Source organism: Hippocampus zosterae, chromosome 8, assembly GCF_025434085.1.
Source record: "Hippocampus zosterae strain Florida chromosome 8, ASM2543408v3, whole genome shotgun sequence".
Classification (NCBI taxonomy): Eukaryota; Metazoa; Chordata; class Actinopteri; order Syngnathiformes; family Syngnathidae; genus Hippocampus; species Hippocampus zosterae.
Genome location: NC_067458.1, coordinates 25,934,537 through 25,959,147, shown reverse-complemented (window position 1 = coordinate 25,959,147; position 24,611 = coordinate 25,934,537). Strand labels below are relative to the sequence as shown.

The following is a 24,611-nucleotide window of genomic DNA, read 5'->3' as shown; positions in this document are numbered from 1 at the left end:
TCGGGGGGTTTTTTCGGCCTAAAAACGCCTTACTATACATGGTCGTTTTTTTTGTCTCTGTGTGCCCTGCGATTGACTGGCAGCAATGTTCTTGTGGATGAATGGACCAGAAAAAAAAAACCCTCGAGAAGATCGTATCAACGCCAATGCATTGGATAAACGCGGCTGCAAATATAATGTGTCCGGGGCCTTCCACTTGTTATGTATGCGAGCGCGACAACAATTCAGCTTGTAGAAGCAAGAGGCACAGACGTTTTTTTTAATTGAAAACAAGCAGACAATGCAGCGGCATACTAACGACAGTTGGCCGATGACGACCCCCGCAAAAGCAGCTACTGGCAGGTGGGCAGTTCCATTTCTCCGTCGGTGCACTTCTGTCGCATATCCAGAACGCCGTCATGTCTCGTTCCCGAGGCGCACCTGAACTCGATGACGTCATCATGGGCAGAGTACAACTTATCGTCGCGGACGTATCGGAATGCAATTTTGTGGGTGCTCATGAGCTCTCTATCCACGGTGCAGGGCTCTGCAAGAAATGGAGCGTTCACATTCATCATCCGGGTGCTGTGTTTGAAACTTCACGGCCAGTTTTTAAGGACCGGTCATTTTAGCATTTGGCTTTGGATTTAGAGCGTCGACAAAATCACCCATTTGAGACTTACTGAGGCATTTCATCTGTCCCACCCATTGGCCATTGTTGCAGGTCATGTAGGGGTGCCCGTCCATGACGTAGTAATTCTGGCAAATGTACTTAACTCTGTCATTATGTTTGTAAATGAATTTGGTGGAGGATTCGGTGTCGCCACCGGGAAGGTGAGGTGGACGCTCACATTCCGAAGGAGCTAGAAGAACGGGGGACAAACAGAGACGGGTCAATGATGCTGCTGCCATGACTGGGCAAAATGGCCCAAAGCTTCAAAGCATCCATCCATCCATCCATCCATTTTCTGGACCGCTTAATCCTCACTAGGGTCGCGGGGGTCGCTGGAGCCTATCCCAGCCGTCTTTGGGCAGTAGGCGGGGGACACCCTGGATCAGTTGCCAGCCAATCGCAGGGCACACAGAGACGAACAACCATCCACGCTCACACCTAGGGACAATTTAGAGCGTCCAATCAGCCTACCAGGCATGTTTTTGTAATGTGGGAGGAAACCGGAGCACCCGGAGAAAACCCACGCAGGCCCGGGAAGAACATGCAAACTCCACACAGGGAGGCCGGAGCTGGAATCGAACCCGGTACCTCTGCACTGTGAAGCCGACATGCTAACCACTGGGCTACCGGGCCGCCCGCTTCAAAGCATGCGTCGAGTAAAAGTGGCCGTGGAAAATGTCGTCTCGTTTCAATTTTGTCATTCGCAGAGAGTATTAAGATGAGTTGTGTCAAACATCCGGAGGAATTTGGAACGAAGCGACATGACAAGCTTTCGTCTCAAATACCAACTGGGATACTGCTCAACGTCCAGCAGGGGTCCTTCAAGAGCAAATATGAACGAACCATCGTGTAATAACCACATATGTGAGAGATAATGTCTCATTGGTTCATGAAGCTTCACTTAGCCCATCACTACCACAGCATCTTTATTTACAATAGCTTCAGAAAGTCTGACTTCACTTTAAAATTAGAACATTGGCCTTGGTGACTATTTAAGATGATCACCGCTAATGAGTAAATTGAGCCATTCGAGACCAGGAGAGACATTTTCTGTCACACCGCGCAGCTAAGGAAAAAGGCAACGCCGTGTATAAAACATTACCTCCGCACGTCGGGAAGGGATCGCTCCACTGCCCATTCGGAAGACATTTCACTTCCGCTTTCCCTTGAAGCATCTGACCACGCAGGCGGCAATGAAACGTCAACTTTTGTCCTTCTCTTGCTTGTGTGCCTCGGAAACTGCTGCTCAAGCGTACGCTAGCATGTATCCCCGACACTTGGCACGGTTCTATTTTCAGGAGAAGAAAACTCACAAATCAGACTTAAGGCTAGCGAATCGGCCACGCGGTTTTGCTTTTAACCAACGAGGTTGCAGTTGGTTGTTCGGTACACTGAACCGCATTTCCGGAGCAACAATAAGGCGCTAGGACGCAACATGCTAATGATGACGACGTGGATAATTGGGAGCTAATTTTTCCTTTGGCAACTGCGTCTTTTGTGAGTGCTTGTTGTTCTATTATCGATCTCATCCATCACACGAAGACGTCTAATATTAGATGACGCTTTGCGAATGAAAACAAACCGGAAGTTGACGAAGCTTCACAAAATGTTGTTGTGCTCGACGTTTGAAGGTTCGGGAGGTGTTTCCTCACTTGAACGGGGAGAAACGGAGCATACCAGTGCAAGTCGGGAAAGCTTTGTTCCACTGCCCGGTGGGCAAGCATTCAATTTCTTCAGCTCCATTCAAAGCGTATCCATCACCGCAGCGAAATCTTAATTTGTGTCCCGTTCGTATGGTTCGATTCCCCGGTGGCAGCCCGTCTGCAGTAAGATGAAGGTGTAGATCTTCGACTTTACAGGAAATGTCTGTTGGGGCGGGTGGGGGGTTTGGGGGGGGGGTCAAAAGTTAGCAATATTTGATGTTGTTGTTGGCGTCGTTGCCGTTAGCGTGCGGCGGCTACCTTCACAAGATGGGAATGGCTGATCCCAAACGCCATCTTGACCGCATATTAGCAGTGAGCTGCCACTCAGTTGTTTCCCGGGAAGGTCGCAGCTGAACTTGAGGAAGTGATCGGGAAGGATGCCCTCTTCGTTTTCTGGTAAACCTGTGATTGTGATCCCCCCCTGTGCAGGCGGTGGGTCACATCTCATGGCTACAAAGACAAAAACAAGTTAGCCAGCTCAGCCAAAGGGGCGGACAAGGTATGCTCCATCCACGACCAGATTTTTCCCACAAAATAGTGAAAAGGCCTTTGTGACAACAAACCGCGCAAAGCTAATCGCTGCTGCCACCTAGCTCATGAACTAAGTGCACAGCGCGTATTACACATCGTAGCTGGCGGTCGTAGTTTTGGAAACGGTTACCACGAACTACCGTTAAAACGTACACATTTGTGATGTCCCTGTAAGACCCGTGACTATTGTAATGTCATCTGTGGAGTGCCACAGAGATCACTTCTCGCTCCTCTATTGTTTGGCTTTGAACCTCACGCATTTGCCCCGAGTTGGGAATCAATTTACCTTTTGATAAGATTAAGATTAAGATTAAGAAAACCTTTATTAGTCTCGCAATGGAGAAATTCCAGATTCACAGCAGCAAAGTTATGAAAGGAAGAAGAAGAACAACAGTCAGCGGAGAGATCGGTGCTGTTGAACGGTCTGCGGCTGGATGGATGGAGGTCTTGAGGAGCCGACGATGAGAAGAAAGGAGCGTTGGCGCGGAGTGCCGATGCGGATTTGGAGCTGGGAGTCGCAGCTTGGAGTTTGAAGCGGATTATGTGGGACAGGAGAAGTGAACTAATCTCTTTAGTCAATGGACGCTACAGCTTCGTGTTTGCTTTCAAAACTTTGCTTGTAGCAGACGTGTGCACATTTTTCAGCATGATGTCTCTGATCCACTGGTGAAAGGACACTTTGATCCTCTCCTCTTTCATCTCGAACTGCTTCAGGCAACAAAGTGTATGCAGAAAAGTGGTGAAGATTGCACGACTGTGTCTGTCCTATGTGTTGTCTTGTGTTATTTTTGACTTCAAAATGGCGCCGCGAGAGTGGCTGCCTTTCCAGCAGCTCCTATTTTTCTTGAAGAGGATTCCATTAAATCAAATCGATGTTGATTTTGCTCGAACGGATGCTTTCTCGAGTCATGTACTTATTATCGGCGATAACGAGCGCACATACAGCTGATCACAAATTGCTTGTTATGAAAACTTACGTTCACAAATTGGGACGTGGTTGGTCCATTTTTCCAGCAAGCATGTCCTGGTGTCAATTTTACTCACCATTTGATAGCTACAAGGAGTTGAGAGAAGAGGCGAGCGTTAACGATTACAACGATAATAATAATAATAATGATGATGATGATACAAATAGAACATCATCATGGCTACAAAATCTTCAATACGTGTGCTGTTAGGAATTGGTCTTGGTACATGCACCTACCCCGCATTGCAAGAGTATTTGATCTTTGCCCCGAAAACAAAGTCGTCACCGTGGACAAACTGATAATAGCCATTTGGAGTGTTTTCGGGAAGTGGACACGGCTTCACTGCAAATAAATAAAATAAAAATAAAACAGTTTGCCAAACAGGGCGGCCCGGTAGTCCAGTGGTTAGCACGTGGGCTTCACAGTGCAGAGGTACCGGGTTCGATTCCAGCTCCGGCCTCCCTGTGTGGAGTTTGCATGTTCTCCCCGGGCCTGCGTGGGTTTTCTCCGGGTGCTCCGGTTTCCTCCCACATTCCAAAAACATGCGTGGCAGGCTGATTGAACACTCGAAATTGTCCCTAGGTGTGAGTGTGAGCGTGGATGGTTGTTCGTCTCTGTGTGCCCTGCGATTGGCTGGCAACCGGTTCAGGGTGTCCCCCGCCTACTGCCCGAAGACAGCTGGGATAGGCTCCAGCACCCCCCGCGACCCTAGTGAGGATCAAGCGGCTCGGAAGATGAATGAATGAATGAATGAGTTTGCCAAACATCAAACATTTGATTTTTGACCTGTTGGGATCAGTTATTGAATTGAATGATTTTCCCTCCCCCCTCTCCCCCCCCCCCTGTTGGTACACCCTATTGTGCATTGTGTGGTTAGTTTCTTTGAAGCAACTTGACTCATTTGAAATTGTTGTCAGCAACCGAATGCTGCACTTGCAATTTTGTTGTTGTTGTTGTTGTTTTTGTTGCAACCGGTGGGCAAGTAAGAGGAAGACAAAAAAAAAAATAAATCAAATTTTTTTAAAAATGGCTTTGGACTCACAGAAGCAACGTCTTTGATTGACTGCCACCCAGCCGTCACTTGTACATTTATATCTGATGGGGAGCCTTGAAATGTACCCCATTTCACACGTGAAACGTATCACGTCTTCTTCTTGATACTTAGTCTTTGGGGCCTCCGCCAAATGGCCGTGCGGAACGTCCGGGAGCGTCGCACATGCTAACAAACAGCAACACGGGGGTTAAAGCAGACACGCGGCCACAACAACTGGCGGCTCAACTTGTCAACGCAAAGCAACTCCGCCTAACTCTCTTTGCATCCTTTTAGCGATCACAAACATTCCACTCGCCAGCCGCAAATTAGGTACGCATGCACAAAGTATAGCAAGATTTTGCACTAGCTCCACTTTCCAAGCCTTCAAAACTGTTAACTTCCCTAAATTGGAAGATGCCGACAAAGTAAAAAAAAAAAGTCTACCTTACCATTTTCAGACAAGGACACTCTCACATTCCCCCAAAGTTCTAGAACCAAAAGTAAGAGATGCAGTCGCATCATGGCTTGCCTTGCAGCTGCGCGATGACAATCCGAGCTGGGGGGTGGGGGGGCCCAAAGCTTTGACAAATGTGGAAAATCTGCCGCGTTTGTCCTCAGCTGCAGTCCTCTAGGAGGGGGGTCCTTCGCAGTGGGATTGCCCAAAATGGAAGAACCAACCACGATGCGTTGGTGCACTCTGCACACCCTGCCCCCGCCCCCCGCCCCCCCGGCGTGATTGCTCGCTTGCTTGAGCAACTCTGACATTTTCACTCCGCCAACTCTGGCGCAACCCTAATCGATATCCCGACCGCCCCCCCCCCCCCCCCGCCTTGGCGCCAAACTCGCACCGAGAGGCCGGCTGTCATCTCAAGAAAAAAAGCAAAAACAAGAACCACAAACGGGGCCCTACGGAAACAAAGGCATCTTCACATATATCTTCCTCTCGACGAACAAACAGCACCTTGTTTGGATTTTTAGAAACAATTCTGCCACGAAAAAGCCGCAAAAGCGTTTTCATTGATCTTGATGATTGATTCACTTGCGGTCCAGTCGCCACAGCCGTAACCTTGGCGCGAGGATATGAGAGTGCAAAGTCCTTCGTAAAAAGTACTCGTGTACGAAGCCAATTCCGGAAAAAAAAACTGATCAAAGTGTTTATTGACACGAGACCCGATCCTACTTCCACTACTAACTTTGCAGTTGATTTAAAACCCTCCAACCTACGAGTCCGTTCTGTCGAGGGCAACCTGTACGTAAACACCAGCTCAAATGGCGTACAACGTGGATAGGACAACGTCTGTGGGGCAAGGGGGTGTCCAAACTTTTTCGTTTGAGGGCCGCCTACAGGAAAAAAAAATAAAAATGGAAGCACGAAAGGGCCGCTTTAAAATGTGTTAACTTTTTGAAACAGTCAGGGAAGCAGTCAGTCACATATTGTTTGGATTGTCGAGTTCTGTTCAAGGTTCAAGGTGTTAAGTGCTCTATAAATACTGTTGACTCGACTTGACTTGAAGGTGTTAAGTGGAGATGTTTTTGGGGTGGCCGACAGCCCTTGTATCTCACCGAGTAGATCCGGCTCTGCACTTAACAGCAGTCAAATCCCATCTCCGCGTTCAGAACCCCCACCAAAAAAAGATGTCATTCATTCATTCATCTTCCTAACCGCTTGATCCTCACGAGGGTCGCGGGGGGTTCTGGAGCCTATCCCAGCTGTCTCCGGGCAGTAGGCGGGGGACACCCTGAATCGGTTGCCAGCCAATCGCAGGGCACACAGAGACGAACAACCATCCACGCTCACATTCACATATAGGGACAATTTAGAGCGTCCAATCAGCCTACCATATATGTTTTTGAATGTGGGAGGAAACCGGAGCACCCGGAGAAAAGCCACGCAGGCCCGGGGAGAACATGCAAACTCCACACAGGGAGGCCGGAGCTGGAATCGAACCCGGTACCTCTGCACTGTGAAGCCCACGTGCTAACCACTGGACTACCGGGCCGCCCAAAAGATGTCATAAGGTGACCATTTTTCCGATGTCTTCCTGAATCAGCCATTGAGCACAAAGTGGGAAAAAAAATAATATATTTTTGCCTCCAAAATGGAAGTATCGTTATTCTTTTCATCATGTATTAGTATCTTCGACTATAGCGAAAAGCTCTACGCCGCACCCTCCCAACCTTCACCCGTTTTAACTAACGGCCGTAGTTTGGACACCTCCGTATTAGAATACGAAGCATTTGGGGTTCAGGTTTTGAACTATCGAACGGCGAGCGGAAGCGGCTCTTTAAAACGGGGCCGACGACAGCACGGAATGAAATCCACCAGACAGAATTTAGCTGGAAACATCAACTGGGAAAAAAATGACAGCAATACTTCAACATCCGTTTCTAACATTTTATTATTGAAGGCATCCAGATTGTCAGTGAATTACTCCAATTATGTGTAGAAACTATAGACGCCTCCGTGTTTTCCTCCCATTTGCTACATTCCACCCTTCCACCACAAAAAAAAAAAAAAGAAAAAAAATTTTTTTTTTTCCCTTGCATCCATATTTTGGTGTGAGATTTCCTTCGGCCGGTCAGCATCTCCTAAGTGGAAGCTGCGAAGGAAAGATTCTGTGTTGAGAATGCTATTCTAAATCGGAGGGCATGTAAAGCAGGGGCTGCCGAAACTTTTTCGTTGGAGGGCCACATAACAGAAAAAATTAAAAAATCCTTTTTGAAACGTGCGAATGTCAGTTAAGAGAGCAATTCTATATCGTTTGCATTTGTCGAGTTCATGTCATCAGTTCCCTGTTAAAGGTGTGAAGGTTAAGTTTTGTGGGGTGACCAACAGCCCGTCATCTCACGGAATTCCAACTCTTGCACTTTGCAGCGGCCGCGCATCATCTCCACATTCAGAACTCGCCCCCCCAAAAAAACCCGACAAACTGTAGTAAACAGTTCCATGAGGATGGTGAATTCGACGCCTTCGTCAATGATTCAGTTCCGTTTAGTCCCCAGCAGGTGGCAGTGGTGAATTATGATCAAAGTTGTATGAAAACAGCACAATGTATTTTAGTTGCATTCATGTTAGCGGTGCCCAACTTGATACTCGATAGTCTTGCGTGTGGCGACTCAAACTGAATCAAATAGAATGCTCTTTGAAAGAATGCCATGGAATAGTAAAAAAAAAAAAAAAAAAAAATCAAATAAGCATTGGAGCAACAATGAACTCATTGAGTAGCAGCCAATTGTAGACCAAGTCTGAAATGACGTTTAAAAACGTCTTTGGGAGCCGAGTGAGTTCAAATGACTCAAAATGGCTCCCAAAACGAAACGTTCATGCGGTGGAGTGACTTGCGTTTTCTCTCCTTACCTTCACATCGAATTGGTTGACTCCACTTGCCATTGACGCAGGTGGCGGAGCCCCCGCTTTTTTCACCCGCATGGATGCAGCGATACTCTATGACGTCATCGTTGACGTATTTCTCTTTGTCGTCAGTGAAGGTCATCGTGACTTGCGCATCTTTGGGCTTGGAGCAGTAGGCTAAAAATACCAGACGGATCATGTCACATTCGAGCGGTGCGGGGGTTGAAAAGTGGCTGCCGATTCCCTTGAGAAGTTCAACGAGGGCGTAAAAATGTGTAACCCCCCCCCCCCCCCCCCCCCCCGCCGCGGCCCATCACCCCCATCACATTGGTGAAGGATCTCATGTGTCATCATCGTCTTCTTTCTACCTACATTCTTGCTGCTGGAGGCTGTAAATTTCCCCAGTGTGGGACACATAAAGGATATCTTATCTTATCTTATCTCATTTTATCTTATCTTATCGGCATGATGCAATTTAGCAAAATATTCCCAAATTTCTATTTAGGAGAAAATAGCGGTACGTGCAAGTCTTAATGACAAACCATCCATCCATCCATCTTCTACCGCTTATCCGGGACCGGGTCGCGGGGGCAACAGCTTTAGCAGGGAAGCCCAGACTTCCCTCTCCCTAGCTACTTCTTCCAGCTCTCCCCGGGGGATCCCGAGACGTTCCCAGGCCAGCTGGGTGACATAGTCTCTCCAGCGTGTCCTGGGTCTTCCTCGGGGTCTCCTCCCGGTGGGACATGCCCGGAACACCTCACCGGGGAGGCGCTCAGGAGGCATCCGAATCAGATGCCCAAGCCACCTCATCTGGCTCCTCTCGATGTGGAGGAGAAGCGGCTCGACTCTGAGCCCCTCCCGGATGACCGAGCTTCTCACCTTATCTCTAAGGGAGAGCCCGGACACCCTGCGGAGAAAACTCATTTCGGCCGCTTGTATCCGGGATCTCGTTCTTTCGGTCACGACCCATAGCTCGTGACCATAGGTGAGGGTTGGGACGTAGATCGACCGGTAAATTGAGAGCTTCGCCCTTTGGCTCAGCTCCTTCTTCACCACGACAGACCGATACAACGTCCGATACAAACCCTGAAAATTATTTTTAAAAAGCATACCAATGAGTTACAGATGACCCCCCCTCCCGCCCCCCCCCCCCCACCACCTTGCTTTCATCCCAATCTTTCACTTACGTATACACTTTATGTCGTTGTCCACAATGTCCCATCGTCCGTTTTGACACGTGATTGTGTCTTTGCCTTCCATCATGTAGTTCTCCCGGCACTTGAATGTTACTTTAGCGTCAGACAAGTATTCCCTCTGAAATGCAGTCAGAATGACCGCGTTCTCAATTTTCGGAGGCGGATCGCAGGTCCCGGCAACAACTGCAGGTTGTATCATGGAGACAAAGAAAACCATCATGACATTGGAGAAAAAAAAAACATTTGTATATGTGTGTATAAATAATGTGTGTGAGTACCGGCATGTTAACTCACGAGTGCAGATGGAGTTAAAGGGTAATCCATTGGAATGCCATTTTCCTCCCACACACAATAAGCGATCAATCCGATTCTGGTATCCATCCTTGCAAATAATCTGGACGCTGTCAGCATTTCCGTTTCTATCCCTCTGGTGTTTGATTTTGGCATTCGCGATCACGGGTATCTCCCCGCACGTATTTGTTTCTGCATTAGAAACACATTTAAATGGAAGGTTGAAGAAGACGGCAAGAAACACACACACCACAAAAAAGATTGCATTGTGGGGACATGCAAACGGTGAATTAAAATCGGTGTCGGATCAAATCCCGTTCTTGTCATGATGGCGAAAATCAACAATGGTACAGATCTGATGCGCGTTACACTGAGCGGTGTGCACGCTTACCCACACATTGTTCCAGTCCAAACCAAAGACCATCAATGCATTTGGCTTCGCCCCACCACCCTTTCGTGGCAAGTTTATAGCCTTCGTCGCACGTGTAGTAGAGCGCGTCATGTACCGGACCGACGGCGAAGCCATGGAGGACGTCAGGTTGGAGGCACACTGTGGTATGAAACCAAGAATCCCCATCCCAATCAAAATGGCACGGCGGACCTAGCGCATTTTTCATCCAGCGTGATTTTACCCGAGCAGTTCTGAATTCCGGTCCAGCCGGCCAGCTCGCAGGTGACGGTGAATTGCCGATCGGCATCATTTGCGCAGGCGTATCGGACGCGTTCGCCTTCGTTGTAATAGTTCTTTTTGTTGCGGATAATGTCTGCGTTGCTGAGGTCAAGTTGTTTGCATTGGTGTCCTGAAATGAGTCGAACCAGTTGCTGAGAAACTTGGAAAACCTGCAGGACGGCGTCCCTCCAGGCTCTCCACTTGGACCCCTACAGTATGCTTTAACATGTCGTCATGGATGAAAAAAAAATGAATACATTTCTAGTCTTCTTTCTTACCTGGGCAATAGACGTTTCCCTGCCAGCCGTTTTCAGAGCAAGTTAGACTAAACCAGTCTTGAGAACCTTTGCACGTGAAATAGGCCGTTTCGTAGTTATTATATATTTGCTTGCCGCCGTTGGCGATGTTTGCGCTCGGGATATCCCTGGTGTCACATGTTATTTCTGGGGAAGAAAAAAAACAGGAGATGCGCTTCGTTATTGCCCGATGACATCGTTTGGTTCTACGACTCCTCTGACAACCATGAATATCAAATGTCGGCGGGACTAGTCAGTTAAAAAAAGAGGCGGCGGGATTGTCGCGGTGACTTGCAGGCAAAAGTCAGGCGGACCCGAGTGCTAGGAAGCGGTCGAGGACTGTTAACTGCTAACAGCTAACTGCTAACTGCTAACTGTTAACTGTTAACCGCTAACTGCTAACTGCTAACTGTCAACTGTCGACTGCTAACTGTTAACTGCTGACTGCTAACTGTTAACCGCTAACTGTTAACTGCTAACCGCTAACCGCTAACTGCTAACCGTTAACTGCTGACTGCTAACTGTTAACTGTTAACCGCTAACTGTTAACTGCTAACTGTTAACTGCTAACTGTTAACCGCTAACCGCTAACTGCTAACTGTTAACTGCTAACTGCTAACCGCTAACTGTTAACTGCCAACTGTCAACCGTTAACTGCTAACTGTTAACCGCTAACTGTTAACTGCTGACTGCTAACTGTTGACTGCTAACTGTTAACTGCTGACTGTTAACTGCTAACCGCTAACTGCTAACTGCTAACTGTTAACTGCTAACCGCTAACTGCTAACTGTTAACTGCTAACTGTTAACTGTTAACTGCTAACTGTTAACTGCTGACTGCTAACTGTTAACTGCTAACTGTTAACCGCTAACTGTTAACTGCTAACTGTTAACTGCTAACTGTTAACCGCTAACCGCTAACTGCTAACTGTTAACTGCTAACTGCTAACCGCTAACTGTTAACTGCTAACTGCTAACCGCTAACTGCTAACCGCCAACTGCTAACTGCTGACTGCTAACTGTTAACGGCGCACTTGCACCTTACCTCGGCAGGGCGGATTTGGTATCCAGCCGTCTCGGGTGCACGTGACCTTCCGGGAGCCGTTTGTTCTCTTGTAGCCTGACCGACAGGTAAAGTCGACGGAAGTACCCAATGTTACTATCCGTCCCCAACCGATGTCCCATTGCCATACGTTGGGGTGCCTTCGGTTACTGCAGGTCACCTCTGCGGAGCACACGTTGGAGATATTCGTTTAAGCGAGAGAATCACGTCATGAGCATCGCAAGGCTCGAGGCGGGAAAGCGATTTTGGGGGGGCGGCCCGGAATGTTGATACCCTGACATATCGGTCGAATGCTCCATTTCCCGTCGTTTTTGCACGTCGAGAGCGCCCAGATCTGCCGCGTGGTTGAAATCCAGTGTCGGGCTCCACAGGTGACGTTGAGCGTGTCGCCGGGTGAAAACAAGGACGTGTGAGCGGGTTTGTAGCTGGTTCCATCGATGGGCGGCAGCGACACTTTGCATTGGATCACTGCAACGGAGCCGATCGGACAATCGATTTTGGAATGAGCTCACGTGCAAAAAAGTGTCGAGCGTGAGCCGAGATGAGAACTCCTTACATTCGCAAGCGGGACGGGGGCTCCACTCGGCTCGCAATCCGACTTTCGTGCAGGCCGAAGGTCTGGCTTCGGCGTACTGGTAGCGCGGGTTACACTGATAGGACAATATGTCGTGTTCTTTGTACTCTTGGACCTTTCCGGGCACGAAACCGTTTTGGATCAGCGGCGCGGTGCATTTGATCGCTAGCGACAAATGGCAGAAAAGCAAACCGGTGGATGAATAATCGTCCAAATCGTTTTTGATTTGTCACATCCCGATCGCACAAAACCGTTACCTTGGCATTTGGGAGGACGGCTGCTCCACTCTCGGTTTTCATTACAGGACATCTCAGATGAACCCACGAGGATTTCGTTGTTGTTCTTGCAACCAAATCGAACCACGTTACCGTAGTTGGCTTCCTCTATGTCCCCGATGACTTCCACGTTGTCGTCCACGTTGACGAAGGGGCACAGAATGGCTGAAAAAAAAAAAAACAGTTAGCGGTTAGCGGTTAGCAGTTAGCGGTTAACAGTTAGCGGTTAACAGTTAGCAGTTAGCTCGTACCTTCGCACACCGGAACGGTGCCGCTCCAGCCGCCGTCCGCCATGCAACGGCGGAAGTTGAAGCGACTCACCATGACGTAACTAAAAACGAGAACGGTGCAAAGGGGGAAAAGTGATTTTGGAATCGACTGGATTTTTTTTGGGGGGGGGGGGGTGATGGAGAACTTTGGCGATGGGCGTACCCTTCGTGGCAAGTGTACTGGACTTGGGAGCCAAAGACGAAATCGACGCCTTGCTCCAAATGAAAATTTGCATTGGAGGAATCGCCCGGGTGACCGCACGGCTTTGCTTCAATGTGCCGGGGGGGGGGGGGGGGGGGGGGAGACGAAAACAAAGGTTCAGCATCTTGGATAGGATTCTTGACCCCCCCCCCCCCTCCCCAAATTTTTTTTTTTTTCAGATCTTATCATCCATCTTGGAGCGCAATGCTGCAAAAGCGACTCAAAGCAGTTTGTGTTTTTCCCTTCATGAGGAAAAACAAAAAACCGGCACAATAGCCTCCCGGGCGATAGGATAAATGCATAAAAAAGCGTCTCTTACGTTGACATCTGGTTCCACGAGATTGCCACCGTCCATCGGTACAGATGAGTCGGAAAAATCCGCCGTAGCCAACATTGCAGCGCACTCGCACTTGCTGCCCGTCGAGGTACTTGGCCTCCAAACCGGTTGTGTCAAAATTGGAATCGTACAGGCGACCGTTCAGAAAATCTTCAAGTGTGCACTCTGCAAGTCCAAAAAGTACAAGAATTATTTAATTTCTCGGTCGACGGCGACAAAAGATATCCCGAGAACGTTTGTGCGGCGCTTTGGTCTTACCTTGACATTCGACCAAGGTCACCAAAGTATGCATCCACAATAAGAGGACGCAGCTTTGCGCTATCGTCTTCATTTTGTCCTCTTCTCTCACAACCGCCGCCGCTCGCAACTAAAAACGGAGCCCGCGCGACATCGGTATACGTACGACGTTTCAGCTGCGGATTACACAGTTAAAAAAAAAAAAAAAAAAAGTGTGTGTGTGTTGTGCCGGGTGGGGGTGGGGGGGGGGGGTCGGTGTATTGCACAATATCGACTCTGCGATTTGCGCCATTTTTTTTTTTTGCTTTGTTTTGCTTTCTCGGTAATCATTGGCAGAGATCAATAGCGCAAAACCAAAGAGGCAGCGTTATTCTCATCAAAGTTCAACATTCAATCGGTTGCTCATTAACAGAATGAAAGGAGTTAAGTGGGAAAATGGATGATGACTGCTCCATTTATTTTTATTCATTCATTCATTCATTCATTCATCTTCCGAGCCGCTTGATCCTCACTAGGGTCGCGGGGGGTGCTGGAGCCTATCCCAGCTGTCTTCGGGCAGTAGGCGGGGGACACCCTGAACTAGTTGCCAGCCAATCACAGGGCACAACAGAGACGAACAACCATCCACGCTCACACTCACACCTAGGGACAATTTAGAGTGTCCAATCAGCCTGCTATGCATGTTTTTGGAATGTGGGAGGAAACCGGAGCACCCGGAGAAAACCCACGCAGGCACGGGGGGAGAACATGCAAACTCCACTCAGGAAGGCCGGAGTCGAACCCTGCACCTCTGCCCCAATAATAATAATAATAATAGTCATTCATTGATTCATCTTCCGAACCGCTTGATCCTCACTAGGGTCGCGGGGGGTGCTGGAGCCCATCCCAGCCGTCTCCGGGCAGTAGGCGGGGGACACCCTGAATTGGTTGCCAGCCAATCAGGGCACACAGAGATGAACAACCATTCGCACTCACACTCACACCTAGGGACAATTTTAGAGTGTTCAATCAGCCTGCCATGCATATTTTTTGGAATGTGGGAGGAAACCGGAGCACCCGGAGAAAACCCACGCAGGCACGGGGAGAACATGCAAACTCCACACAGGGAGGCCGGAGCTGGAATCGAACCTGGCACCTCTGCACTGTGAAGCCGACGTGCTAACCACTGGACTACTGGGCCGCCCATTTATTTTTATTATTAAAAAAAAAAAAAAAGTACAAAATTTGGAATGTTGGACGAGGCGCACCTCAGATTTGACTCTTGAAAGGCCACCGAGGTGCTTGAGCAACGCAATGACGAAAGGTCATTTTTGGTACATCCTGTCGCGACTGGATGTGTCGCTAAATAAACCAATTGAGCAAAAGTGAACTTTTCCACATGACATTTTCATGTATTTTGTAATATTTATGAACGTCAGGTTAAGTTGAGCAAGCGGGTGCAATTGTTTTTCCGAAACGTCACGGCTATAAATGACAACACATGGGAAAATCCATATTGCGCAAACTTTTACAACTTAAAACCAGCAAAAAAAGGTTGTTTTTTCAAAATCAGCATCAAAAATGCAATTCAGGACACATGCAGACATCTTTGATTAAAATTTGCTGTTGACCAGTGTGACCAGCTGTCCTGTCAACATGGAGCGACAAAGCTACGTGACCCCTCCCCCCCAAAAAAAGTTTTAAAAATGATTGTATGGCCGTTGATCCATTGACTGACACCAACAAGCAATGACAACTCACAAATACGGTACAATGAATCGTTTCATCGGCGATAAGGAAAATACCTGAAAAAAAATTTTTTTTCCCTCACCATTTTCTTGCAAAGCACGTTGGGTAAAAAAAAAAAAAAAAAAAAAAAAAGTATTGCAGTAGTTTTACAACATGCTCCAATATGAATTCAACATTTGCGGATTCCCGGTTTGCGTGAAAACAAACGCGTTGATCACATTGTGAGCAAATGCAAAAGCACTCCAGGAAGCTTTTGCAATTTTTAGCAAAGTCTTCCAAAGTATTTGTCCAACCAAAAAAAAAAAAAAATTTTTTTTTGCACAAGACGGCGACTCGAACTCCACTTGGAACAAATCCGTTGACACGATACAACATCGCTATTTGCACACATATCATGTTTACTGCCTAATTTAGACCTTAAAAGCAAAAAAAAAATTTTTTTGATGATTATTTGTCTCTTTTTTTTTATCGCATGCCTGCGGCCACGAACAGAGAATTGCGTCACGTCAACGATTGTCAGTGATCGTCGCTCTCGAGTTCCAAAACCATAGTCCTTCCAAAATGGCCGACCGCTCTGCTTTTTCTGTTCTTCTGTGTTCGCAACGTAACGCCGAGATCAAACACACCAAAAATGTGCAAATTGGAGCGGAGAAAAAAATAAAAAGCTGTTCTCCACACGCACGGCAGTATAATTGAGCATGTCTCTTTTTTCAAAAAATCGGTTGAACGTTCTGCTTTTTAGCAAAAAAAGCAGGCTGAAAAGGTTAAAAAAAAAAAACAGTTTGCCAAAACTGCCAAGAGCCTTTCACAAGAATAAAGGTCGACCATTGGTGGTCGAGGATCAGCTTAAAAGTTGCTTTTTTTCCAATGCACGCCCAAACAGAGCCCCCCCCCAAACCCCCTCAATGTTAAGAGCCTGCATTTTCGCAGGAGTGAAAAAGTCTTGAATTTGCATGCATGAACATTTTTTCATTTTTTTTAACGAGTGGCCACTCATAAGTACCTCTCGCTGGTGTCGACCCACAAAATGAGAAAAAAAAATGTACGGAATGGGGACGGGGGAGCTTTTTGGTCTGCTGCCAGCGATCCCCTCTTGACTTGTTTTGCCTCTTGAAATCTTAAGAAGCTGAGATCTTCACCGAGGGGATTGTGATTTCATGTGTCGGGACCCCCAAATCACAATTTCAGACGGCCGTGGGTCCATAAAAAAAAAAAAAAAAACTTGTGGACTCCAAGTCGAAGGCAAAAGCTTGGGACGGCTCGTCCTCCGAGATGGGCCAAAGCCGACGCGCCATCGCCAGTATTAGCGTTGAAATCGTTTTCTCTCCACAAAAGGGCCTTTGACAATTTGACGAAATTTGCCTTTGAAGCGCCACATTTTCCCGCGGCACCCCAGCGCCGTCGTCCCAAGTAGACGCGTCTCAGAGGTGCACCAACAAAAGAGAGAAAAGGCGAAATAAGCCGGCCGCCGTCCATTCCTCGGAGCTCTTTGGCCCACGGGACAGACTGAAAAAAAAATCCTCGGCCGATTCGCTTGAAGCTTTGGTCGAGGGGGGATGGTGGAGGTCGCAATTTGGGGGCGGGGACTGACCAAAGGCTCGTGACCATAGATGCTATGGGTCGTGACCGAAAGAACGAGATCCCGGATACAAGCGGCCGAAATGAGTTTTCTCCGCAGGGTGTCCAGGCTCTCCCTTAGAGATAAGGTGAGAAGCTCGGTCATCCGGGAGGGGCTCCGAGTCGAGCCGCTTCTCCTCCACATCGAGAGGAGCCAGATGAGGTGGCTTGGGCATCTGATTCGGATGCCTCCTGAACACCTCCCTGGTGAGGTGTTCCGGGCATGTCCCACCGGGAGGAGACCCCGAGGAAGACCCAGGACACGCTGGAGAGACTATGTCACCCAGCTGGCCTGGGAACGCCTCGGGATCCCCCGGGGAGAGCTGGAAGAAGTAGCTAGGGAGAGGGAAGTCTGGGCTTCCCTGCTAAAGCTGTTGCCCCCGCGACCCGGCCCCGGATAAGCGGTAGAAAATGGATGGATGGATGGATGGACTGACCAAAGGGTCGTCGGGGGCCGCGCGGCGGCTCAGGTGACGGGGGTCTCGGCCTGCGGACTGGACATGCGTATCTGCGAGCTGCTCTTGCTGAGGATGGACAGCTGCGTGCCCCCGTTGGCTCCGCTGCTGGCCAGCGAAGGGTGCCGCTGCTTCATGTCCGCAGCAAAGTACCTGTTCACCGTCCAGCTGCGCCATTTCCTCTTGATCTCCGATTGCACCTTGAAGAGGATACGCTCGTTTGGACCAGTCTTTGTTAGAAGTACCAAGAACTAAACTGAGGCTCAGAGGGATCAAGCCTTTTCTGTTTCTGGTCCCTCTCTCTGGAATGACCTCCCACTGAACATTCGGCAAGCCTCCTCGCTGCCCATCTTTAAAGCCTTCCTCAAAACTCACTTGTATACTTTGGCGTTCGACTTGGCATGACCGAGATTTGTTCTTGATTTTACTGCTTGGTGCTTTCTACCGCCTTTATTACCGATTCGTCTTACTGTTTATTGTGTTATGTTAAATCGCTCCATGTACAGCACTTTGTATGCAGCGATGGCTGTTTGAAAGTGCTCCAGAAATATTCTTGACTTGACTTGGCGATGTGGCTCGCTGACAGAATTCTTCACTTTTCGTTCATTTCTAGTGAATTAGAGATTTATTGAACAAAGTCAGAGCGAGATTTACCTCTCCGTTCAGGAAGCAGTAGAGGACGGCCACCACGAAGCCCTGAAAGAACGCACACGTCCAAATGATGAGATTTTCACGAAAAATGCAAAGTAGACCCATCCACCCCCCCCACCCCCTCCCTGAGGAAAAAAGCTCCTGGCCCGGTTACCTGAAAGGATCCCAAGCCGAGCTCGAATACCAGACGCTCCCTCTTGCTAACGTTCTCGGGAGAGAAGGCGAACACGGTGTAGTGGATCCCAAAGAGAGGAATGAGCAGCAGAGTGGAGCGCGCCAACCTCCTGCCAGACGGCAAAAAAGATTCTCCAGATGGCATGTTTGGAGAAAATTGGGGGGGGGCGCTTGCCGTATACTTTGCGCCGCTCGTTCTCAAGCGCTGAGCTGAGGAAGACAAACGTGACTTACAGGTAAATGCTGGATTCATTTCCTCCGATATCCGGCGACTGCAGTTTCTGGACCAGGATGACGATGATGCCGATAAACAGGACAAAGTTGATCTTAAAAAAAAAATAAAAAACATAAATGAGATGATGATTTGAGTACATCGAGTTTGAAGTCGGAAAGCGCACCATAATGGAAGCCAGCACGGGCCCCTTGATCACCCACCAGATGGCAGCGTCGTCGTTGGTGTCCCAACACCTGAAAAGACAAGACGACGCGCGGGGACGATTGAAAATCAACCTCCAAGCGCGGGGGGGCTCAAGGATCCACCCCCACACCCCCCTCCTACCCGATGTCATCAAAACGCAGCCTCAGCGCCGCCCAGACGGTGACGCACAAGGTCGGCGTTCCTACGGCGGAGGTTCATTCCGTCATAAGAATGCCAACGACAACGCGGCATCTCCGAGTCCGGCGGGGGGGGGCCTCACCCCAGCCGATGACGATGTACCAGTAGAAGTATCGCTTCTCGGGGAAGAAGGTCTCCACCAATAACGTGAAGAGATAAAGGCCCTCGATGAACAGCCACAAATAGTTGGAGAGGACGCAGTAATGGAAGAATACCACCACCGCCCGGCATTCCAACTTTGGGAGAAATTGCAAAGAGATTAGTGGGGGGGGGGGGGGGGGGGCAAGGGGGGGGCTTTGGACGACCCGCCACTCACGGTCCGGACGAAGCAGTGCTCGCTGTCCTCCTCGGCGTACAGCACGCCGTCTTTGATGAAGACGGAAATAGCTCGCAAGATGAACGACACAAACAGGTTCATGTGGATGAAGTTCCTGGTGCAGCGTAGCTTCCTGTAGGCGCAAAGCAGATGCCGCGAGGGGGTGTGGGTGTGGGGGGGGGGCTTTTGAGGACGTCCGCGCCGAAGCCGCTTCCCGAAGACCGAAGGCAATTAGGTTGGGAGCCGGGCGCTTGTTGATTCCGTATCGACGGAGCGATCGGAACAGGGTCGCAAGCATCGGTCGCTAGCTAGCGCTAGCATAAAGCTCAACCAATGGCTAGATTTTCGAGCGGCGATAGAATAAGAAGAAGAAAACCTTTATTCGTCTCACAGTGGAGAAATTCACGATGGACAGCGGAGCGGCAACGTTACCAAAGGAAGAAAGGAGAAGAACCAAAGTAGAGGAGCTGCTGGAAAGGCAGACATTCTTGTGGCGGGCGGCCATCTTGAGCAAATCTTAGCAAAAGATTTTCACATTCGGAGGTTTCAAATGAAACGTTTTTTTTTTTCTTTTCACGGCTCAACAGTAACAGTGTTCATCCGTTCATCTTACGAGATCACTTCTCGCCCATCAATTTCACCCCAAAGCCAAATATCCAAACATATCACTTCTCGTGAGCAAGTAGCAAATGGCACGCAAACAAAATGGCGGAACGAGACGGCGTTCAATAAAAGCAAAGTAACAAAAGGTTCTTGCTCATCGACTCCTTTTTTTTTTTTTTTTTTGTCCAGCCAGACGTAAAATCTGGAGTCGCGGCACGTCTTCGCTCACCTGAACCTGCACAAGATGATCATGGCTGTGGTGAGCGTCACCAAAGATGTACTGTAGCCGACCGTATAGAGGGCCTTCACCGACGCGTAGTACATGTCCTGCTTTGGAAAAGGAGCAAAGGAGGAAAAAAAAAACATGGAAAATGGGGAAGGCTCATGAAATTCTGACAAAAATGTGTCCATAGCGTGGCAGAAATTCCTCATTTGGCTTTTCTCTGGGTATTTCTTTAGTTCTCTCAGATTAGCACAATGCTACAAAATGGCCTACCTGTCCAACGGTGGCTGCACCCTGGCTAATAAATTACAAAATCACCAATTTGGAAATGGTCAATTCTCTGCCGCCGCAGCGCCGTCACGCTCGCGTGGCATTTACGCGGGTGTTTCTATACCAACCGGATGAGTGTTGTTGCCTTCTTCATAGAAGCAAGCGTCAATGTAGTGAGGAAACGTCTCTGACCAGCCAAACTCGGTGCAGTTGCGACTGACCTTGCCCACCTCTGGAATTACAAACCAAATCACCCCCGGTTCAACCGCTGTAAGGTCGACGCATCCTCCCAATCGCTCATTTTCAATGAACATCCATTTTTTTTAAACGATGAAAATCCCGGCTGTCGTTCAAAGTCCGTGGAACTCACTCACCGTCGTCGTCTTCGCTCATGAACTGCGAGAAGAGTTCAGGACAGTTGACCAGGACCACATCGCCGACGCTGGCCGGGCGCCAACACGTCAGGTTGTCCCACATCCACGGACACCCTCGAGACACAACGCAAGCTCAATGTGCCCGCGGGGTCACTTTCCCCGAATGCGTTCACCGATATCGGAACCCCGCCGCGTCGTCGCCGGTTCAAACAAAAGCACTCGGGTTCTTAAAGACTTGGCCAGGTTTTCGGCCATCCCGGTGTTCCGCTCGGCGCGCGCCTCTGCCCCTTTCAGCTTTGTCCGGTCGAGTCGAGCGTGGACCGGCGACCGTTTTGAGTGGAAACGTTTGCCCGCACTTACCGAATTGTGAATCCTCGCCGCTCTGGTCCAAGGCCATCATCTCGGAGCATTTCTCCTGGTCCCTCTTGATGACGCAGTTGGACGGGACTTGCTGGCATGAAACCTGCAAAACGGAGCGGCGGTGACGAGACGAAGAGAGTCGCCGTCATGTTTGGAACAGGAAAAAAAAGGCCACAATGCTTCAAATGGAGTCAAACCGAGTTGCACGATCCCGAAGATGCACCCAAAGGAAGGCGCTTTGCTCGCGAAAAAAAACAAGGAAAGAAATGCAGGGATGGTAATTTTTTCGCGGATACGCGGAAATCCGCCGTTTATTTCTTAAATTGATCATCTTTGTGAATCGTTTAAATCCGTTGAGAAAATTTTAGGAGGGTGGGGGCGGGGGGTCAGGTACCTTATCGTCAAGTTTTCACGAGCTCTCCCGATCAGTCTTTCCATATTCCATCTTCCGATTGTAAACAGCCCTGCGATTGGACGTGTTTGATGTCTTACTTGTTTTGATTGGTCGCCCCATCCAGGCCACGCCCCTTTCGGCTGTCTTCATCACTAGCCATTGCCATCCCTGGAAATATCTGAAGGCGTGCACGTCACGTTGGCCCGCGCGTTGGAGACAATGCGGATTATCCCGTTCGGCCTCAGCGCAATTTGGGACGAGGGGGGGGTCACAGCCGGGGGGCCTCCGCTAACCCACGATTCTTTCCTCCTACGAGCCGAGTAACAGCTGAGCCACGCCGCGGCTTTACGCTGGGACAAAGCGTTCCGCGTCTCCGCAGGGTGGGGGGGGGGGTCCGAAAACAGCCTCTGGGACTTGGACAATATGGATTTGGAAGACATGTTCAGTCGGACAACCGATCTCGAAGTGCCGTCGATGTCGGCGACTGGATTTGTTTTATTTCTCGACGAGCTCCTTGTAGCCACACGGCATAAGATTGCTAAACAGTATTTTCCGGATGTCTATAAATCTTCTCGATAGCCTGATACGGCAACCGATCATTTTTCATTGACGGGACTCGTCAACCCTGTGCAGGGTAAATTCACTTTAAGGCCGGTTTAATTATTTGGCGTGGCTTGCGGCCAGCGCAAACAATCTCCGTGTGCGGACAGAAAATCCCATCGGGTTCCTCATAACAATGCAACACGTTGAGGCCAGAGGTTAACACCTTGTACCCCCCCACCCCCAAACCCCCCCAGAGTGTGCGGGGGGGAGTGCCCATAAAGACAGACCATGAGCACTAATTATTTCCACTGCAATTCTCGCGCAGCTTCCCTCGTGCTTTCGTTAGCACGAAAAGAGTTTTGTTTTTCAATTCGGAGTGGTCCTGCAAACGGACGCCAACAAATACCGGAACAGCATCATGTTTCGGGTGGAGGTGACGCCAAAGGAGGACCTTCCCTGCTTACCGGCAGCTGCAGCAGAAAGACGGCGCAGACGAGCGGACTGAGGCCAGCGCTGAACATTTTGTTGCTTCGTGCCCGGTTTCCTTTTCACACGCTTGAATGGCCGAAGAGTCGAACAGGAGCAGGCGCAGGAGGAGCAGGAGGAGCAGGAGGAGGAACGCAGCTCACCTCGGCTTCTGAACACAACAACAAATGCGCAAAGAAGACGATAAGGCATGAAAATGTTGAGCAAAAAAAACTTCTTTGTGCTCCAAGGAGAACTTGGCTGTCCTACTCCCCAATAGCCCGGCCAGAAACAACAACCCCCCCACCCCTCCATGAGCCCCCCCTGCCCTTGTTGTCAAGGGCAACAGCTGAGTCTCTATTTGGACCAGGCTTGATGGACCCGATTTCCCGCTTCTTTTTGTCCCCCCCCACCCACCCCCCACCCCCGACTTCCTTCAAATCAAATCTTTTTCATTTGAGTGACGAAAAAGTTTGACCTGCACTTCTCAAAATTTGTCACTTTTGCTTTATCGGAAGCGCGACTAGCCGGAGCAGGCCCGCGTCGCCATCGCCAAAACGTATTCAGCAAGCCGATCCGGCCGAGCGAGCGCGCAGATTCTGTCTCGTCACATTCACGGCGTTGAAAGACGACCGGCGTGAAATCGATGAGGGGGGGGGGGGGGATGATCACTCGCCGGCACTGCCGCGGAAGACGCGCTGGGGATTGGACAGCTCGAAGGAAAGGCGAAGGGGGGCATGCGATGATGAAGATGTGTCTCTGTCTTCACAGAGGGGGGGGATGCGCTTGCGAGGGGGGGGGGGAAAGCTCGCTCGGCCTCACCGGCCGTAATCTCATATCGCGATTTCAAGCCGTCTTCTCAATATTAAGCTGTTGTTGCATTTACGACGGGAAGACGACGCCACGGAATTGTTTGAATTCAGCCAGCGTGACGGCCATTTTTCTTTACGTTCGATGGCAAACATTTGGACCACTACGCACATTTTGACTTCAGAGATCGGGATTTGATCGGAAATGTTCCTCTGCGTGAGGCCAAGGTAGCGTCGCTGTCTTGTTGGGCTCAACTCCACAAAGAACGGAAATCGGCTGTATTGCGTAACACCGGTGGCGTGCGCGATCGTCCAATTGAAATCGAAAACACACCAGATCACCAAAACCATTTGAAATGTATTAGCATGTATTAGCATTAGCAAAAAAAAAACAAACTGATCCGCACCCGCAAGTGAACGATTATTTTCTCTCCCCGGAAGGGAGCACGAAGGACACTGCGATAGATTTGAGAAATCGCAAAATCGCCCCCGAGGATCGAGTAACAACCCTCCACGCATCCCCAAGCGGACGCGTGTCCGCAAGATCTTGCCGCGCGCGCTTCAACTAGGATGCAAAAAACAATCACCGCAGCGGCCGCGCACACTTGGCGTGATGGAAGCAAGATCTTACCATTTTCGCCTTGGGTCTTTATCTCGCCGCTCCCGCGCTGATGAAAAATCTCCGCAGGGGGTCCAAGAAGAGGGAGACTGTAAATTTCAACAATGCGGGACAAATAAAGGATATCATATTACTCCGTGAAAAAACATTCATCCCAAATGCGCCAAGTCGGAAGTGTCCGGGGGAGGGGCTGGGGGGGCTGAAATAACTCCGGCGTGAATGACGAAGCCCCGCCGAGTGTTGAACTCCCTCCGTCCGTCCGTCTCACTCTCTCTCTCTCTCACTCCGCCATAGATGCAAAGTGAGCGACTGGTGTGCGCAGGCGCACACAATAACAAAGCCAAGAAAACAAGCGTGCTGAGGAACCCTTTTCCCGTCATAAAGTGAAGTGAGCTTAGTACCCCCCCCCCCCCCCCAACACCCCCCTGAGTGGTTGGCCTCGCCTTGCTGCCAATTCCGATTTTGGCTTCACTTGGCGCCGGCGGCTCCTTGCGCCTTTTTCTTTTGCTCCGCCGCCGCACCGGCGCAGCATCGGCGGGGTGAGCGAGCAAGCGGCGCAGGCGCCGCCTCCAGCCAATCAAGACTCGATCGGTACGAAATGTATATTACGAAATGACTGTGTTGGAAATTCGATTGCAAACGGTCATGTGGTCACATACCTTAGAAATGACGAGTCCGCCACTTCTGGCTGACGGTCGGCGCCAATGCGGAGCCAATCATCAGCCGCCGCCAATCTGGACCGGAAC

At 49.6% G+C, this 24,611-nt stretch overlaps 2 protein-coding genes across 3 annotated transcripts; both read right to left on the bottom strand.

Moving 5' to 3' along the window:
• Window positions 1–244: 244 nt before the first annotated feature.
• LOC127605773 (complement factor H-like) lies at window positions 245–13,859 on the bottom strand. Its single transcript, XM_052073540.1, has 21 exons — window positions 13,670–13,859; window positions 13,394–13,576; window positions 13,036–13,141; window positions 12,855–12,934; window positions 12,586–12,768; window positions 12,311–12,493; window positions 12,028–12,222; window positions 11,737–11,916; window positions 10,675–10,839; window positions 10,364–10,526; window positions 10,118–10,281; window positions 9,730–9,918; window positions 9,427–9,618; window positions 8,246–8,416; window positions 4,091–4,196; window positions 3,864–3,940; window positions 2,614–2,805; window positions 2,330–2,518; window positions 1,755–1,940; window positions 663–842; window positions 245–526 (listed from the first exon to the last, which is right to left on the bottom strand). The coding sequence occupies exons 1-21, from the start codon at window positions 13,740–13,742 to the stop codon at window positions 333–335; spliced, it is 3,351 nt and encodes a 1,116-aa protein (XP_051929500.1). The 5' UTR covers window positions 13,743–13,859; the 3' UTR covers window positions 245–332.
• Window positions 13,860–17,447: 3,588 nt separating this feature from the next.
• Window positions 17,448–24,010, bottom strand: LOC127605804 (pituitary adenylate cyclase-activating polypeptide type I receptor-like). 2 transcript variants are annotated; one of them, XM_052073596.1, is made up of 14 exons: window positions 23,878–24,010; window positions 22,437–22,609; window positions 21,036–21,138; window positions 20,676–20,789; window positions 20,430–20,533; window positions 20,038–20,138; window positions 19,206–19,338; window positions 18,972–19,125; window positions 18,833–18,893; window positions 18,672–18,741; window positions 18,508–18,599; window positions 18,254–18,383; window positions 18,103–18,144; window positions 17,448–17,648 (listed from the first exon to the last, which is right to left on the bottom strand). In XM_052073596.1, the coding sequence occupies exons 2-14, from the start codon at window positions 22,491–22,493 to the stop codon at window positions 17,460–17,462; spliced, it is 1,350 nt and encodes a 449-aa protein (XP_051929556.1). In that variant the 5' UTR covers window positions 22,494–22,609; window positions 23,878–24,010; the 3' UTR covers window positions 17,448–17,459. The 2 variants fall into 2 exon arrangements, with proteins under 2 accessions (XP_051929556.1, XP_051929557.1); XM_052073597.1 differs by having other exon boundaries at window positions 20,038–20,135.
• Window positions 24,011–24,611: the final 601 nt, after the last annotated feature.

Excerpts from the sequence above, each read along its gene's own strand:
- LOC127605773 (XM_052073540.1), bottom strand. The coding sequence starts at position 13,742 with ATGAAGACGATAGCGCAAAGCTGCGTCCTCTTATTGTGGATGCATACT. Across the intron at positions 10,840-11,736 it reads ACCAAATCCGCCCTGCCGAG|AAATAACATGTGACACCAGG; the intron begins GTAAGGTGCAAG and ends TTTCTTCCCCAG. Across the intron at positions 2,519-2,613 it reads GCCATTCCCATCTTGTGAAG|ACATTTCCTGTAAAGTCGAA; the intron begins GTAGCCGCCGCA and ends CCGCCCCAACAG.
- LOC127605804 (XM_052073596.1), bottom strand. The coding sequence starts at position 22,493 with ATGTTCAGCGCTGGCCTCAGTCCGCTCGTCTGCGCCGTCTTTCTGCTG. Across the intron at positions 20,790-21,035 it reads CGGCGAGGATTCACAATTCG|GGTGTCCGTGGATGTGGGAC; the intron begins GTAAGTGCGGGC and ends TTGTGTCTCGAG. Across the intron at positions 19,339-20,037 it reads ATCATCTTGTGCAGGTTCAG|GAAGCTACGCTGCACCAGGA; the intron begins GTGAGCGAAGAC and ends TTGCGCCTACAG.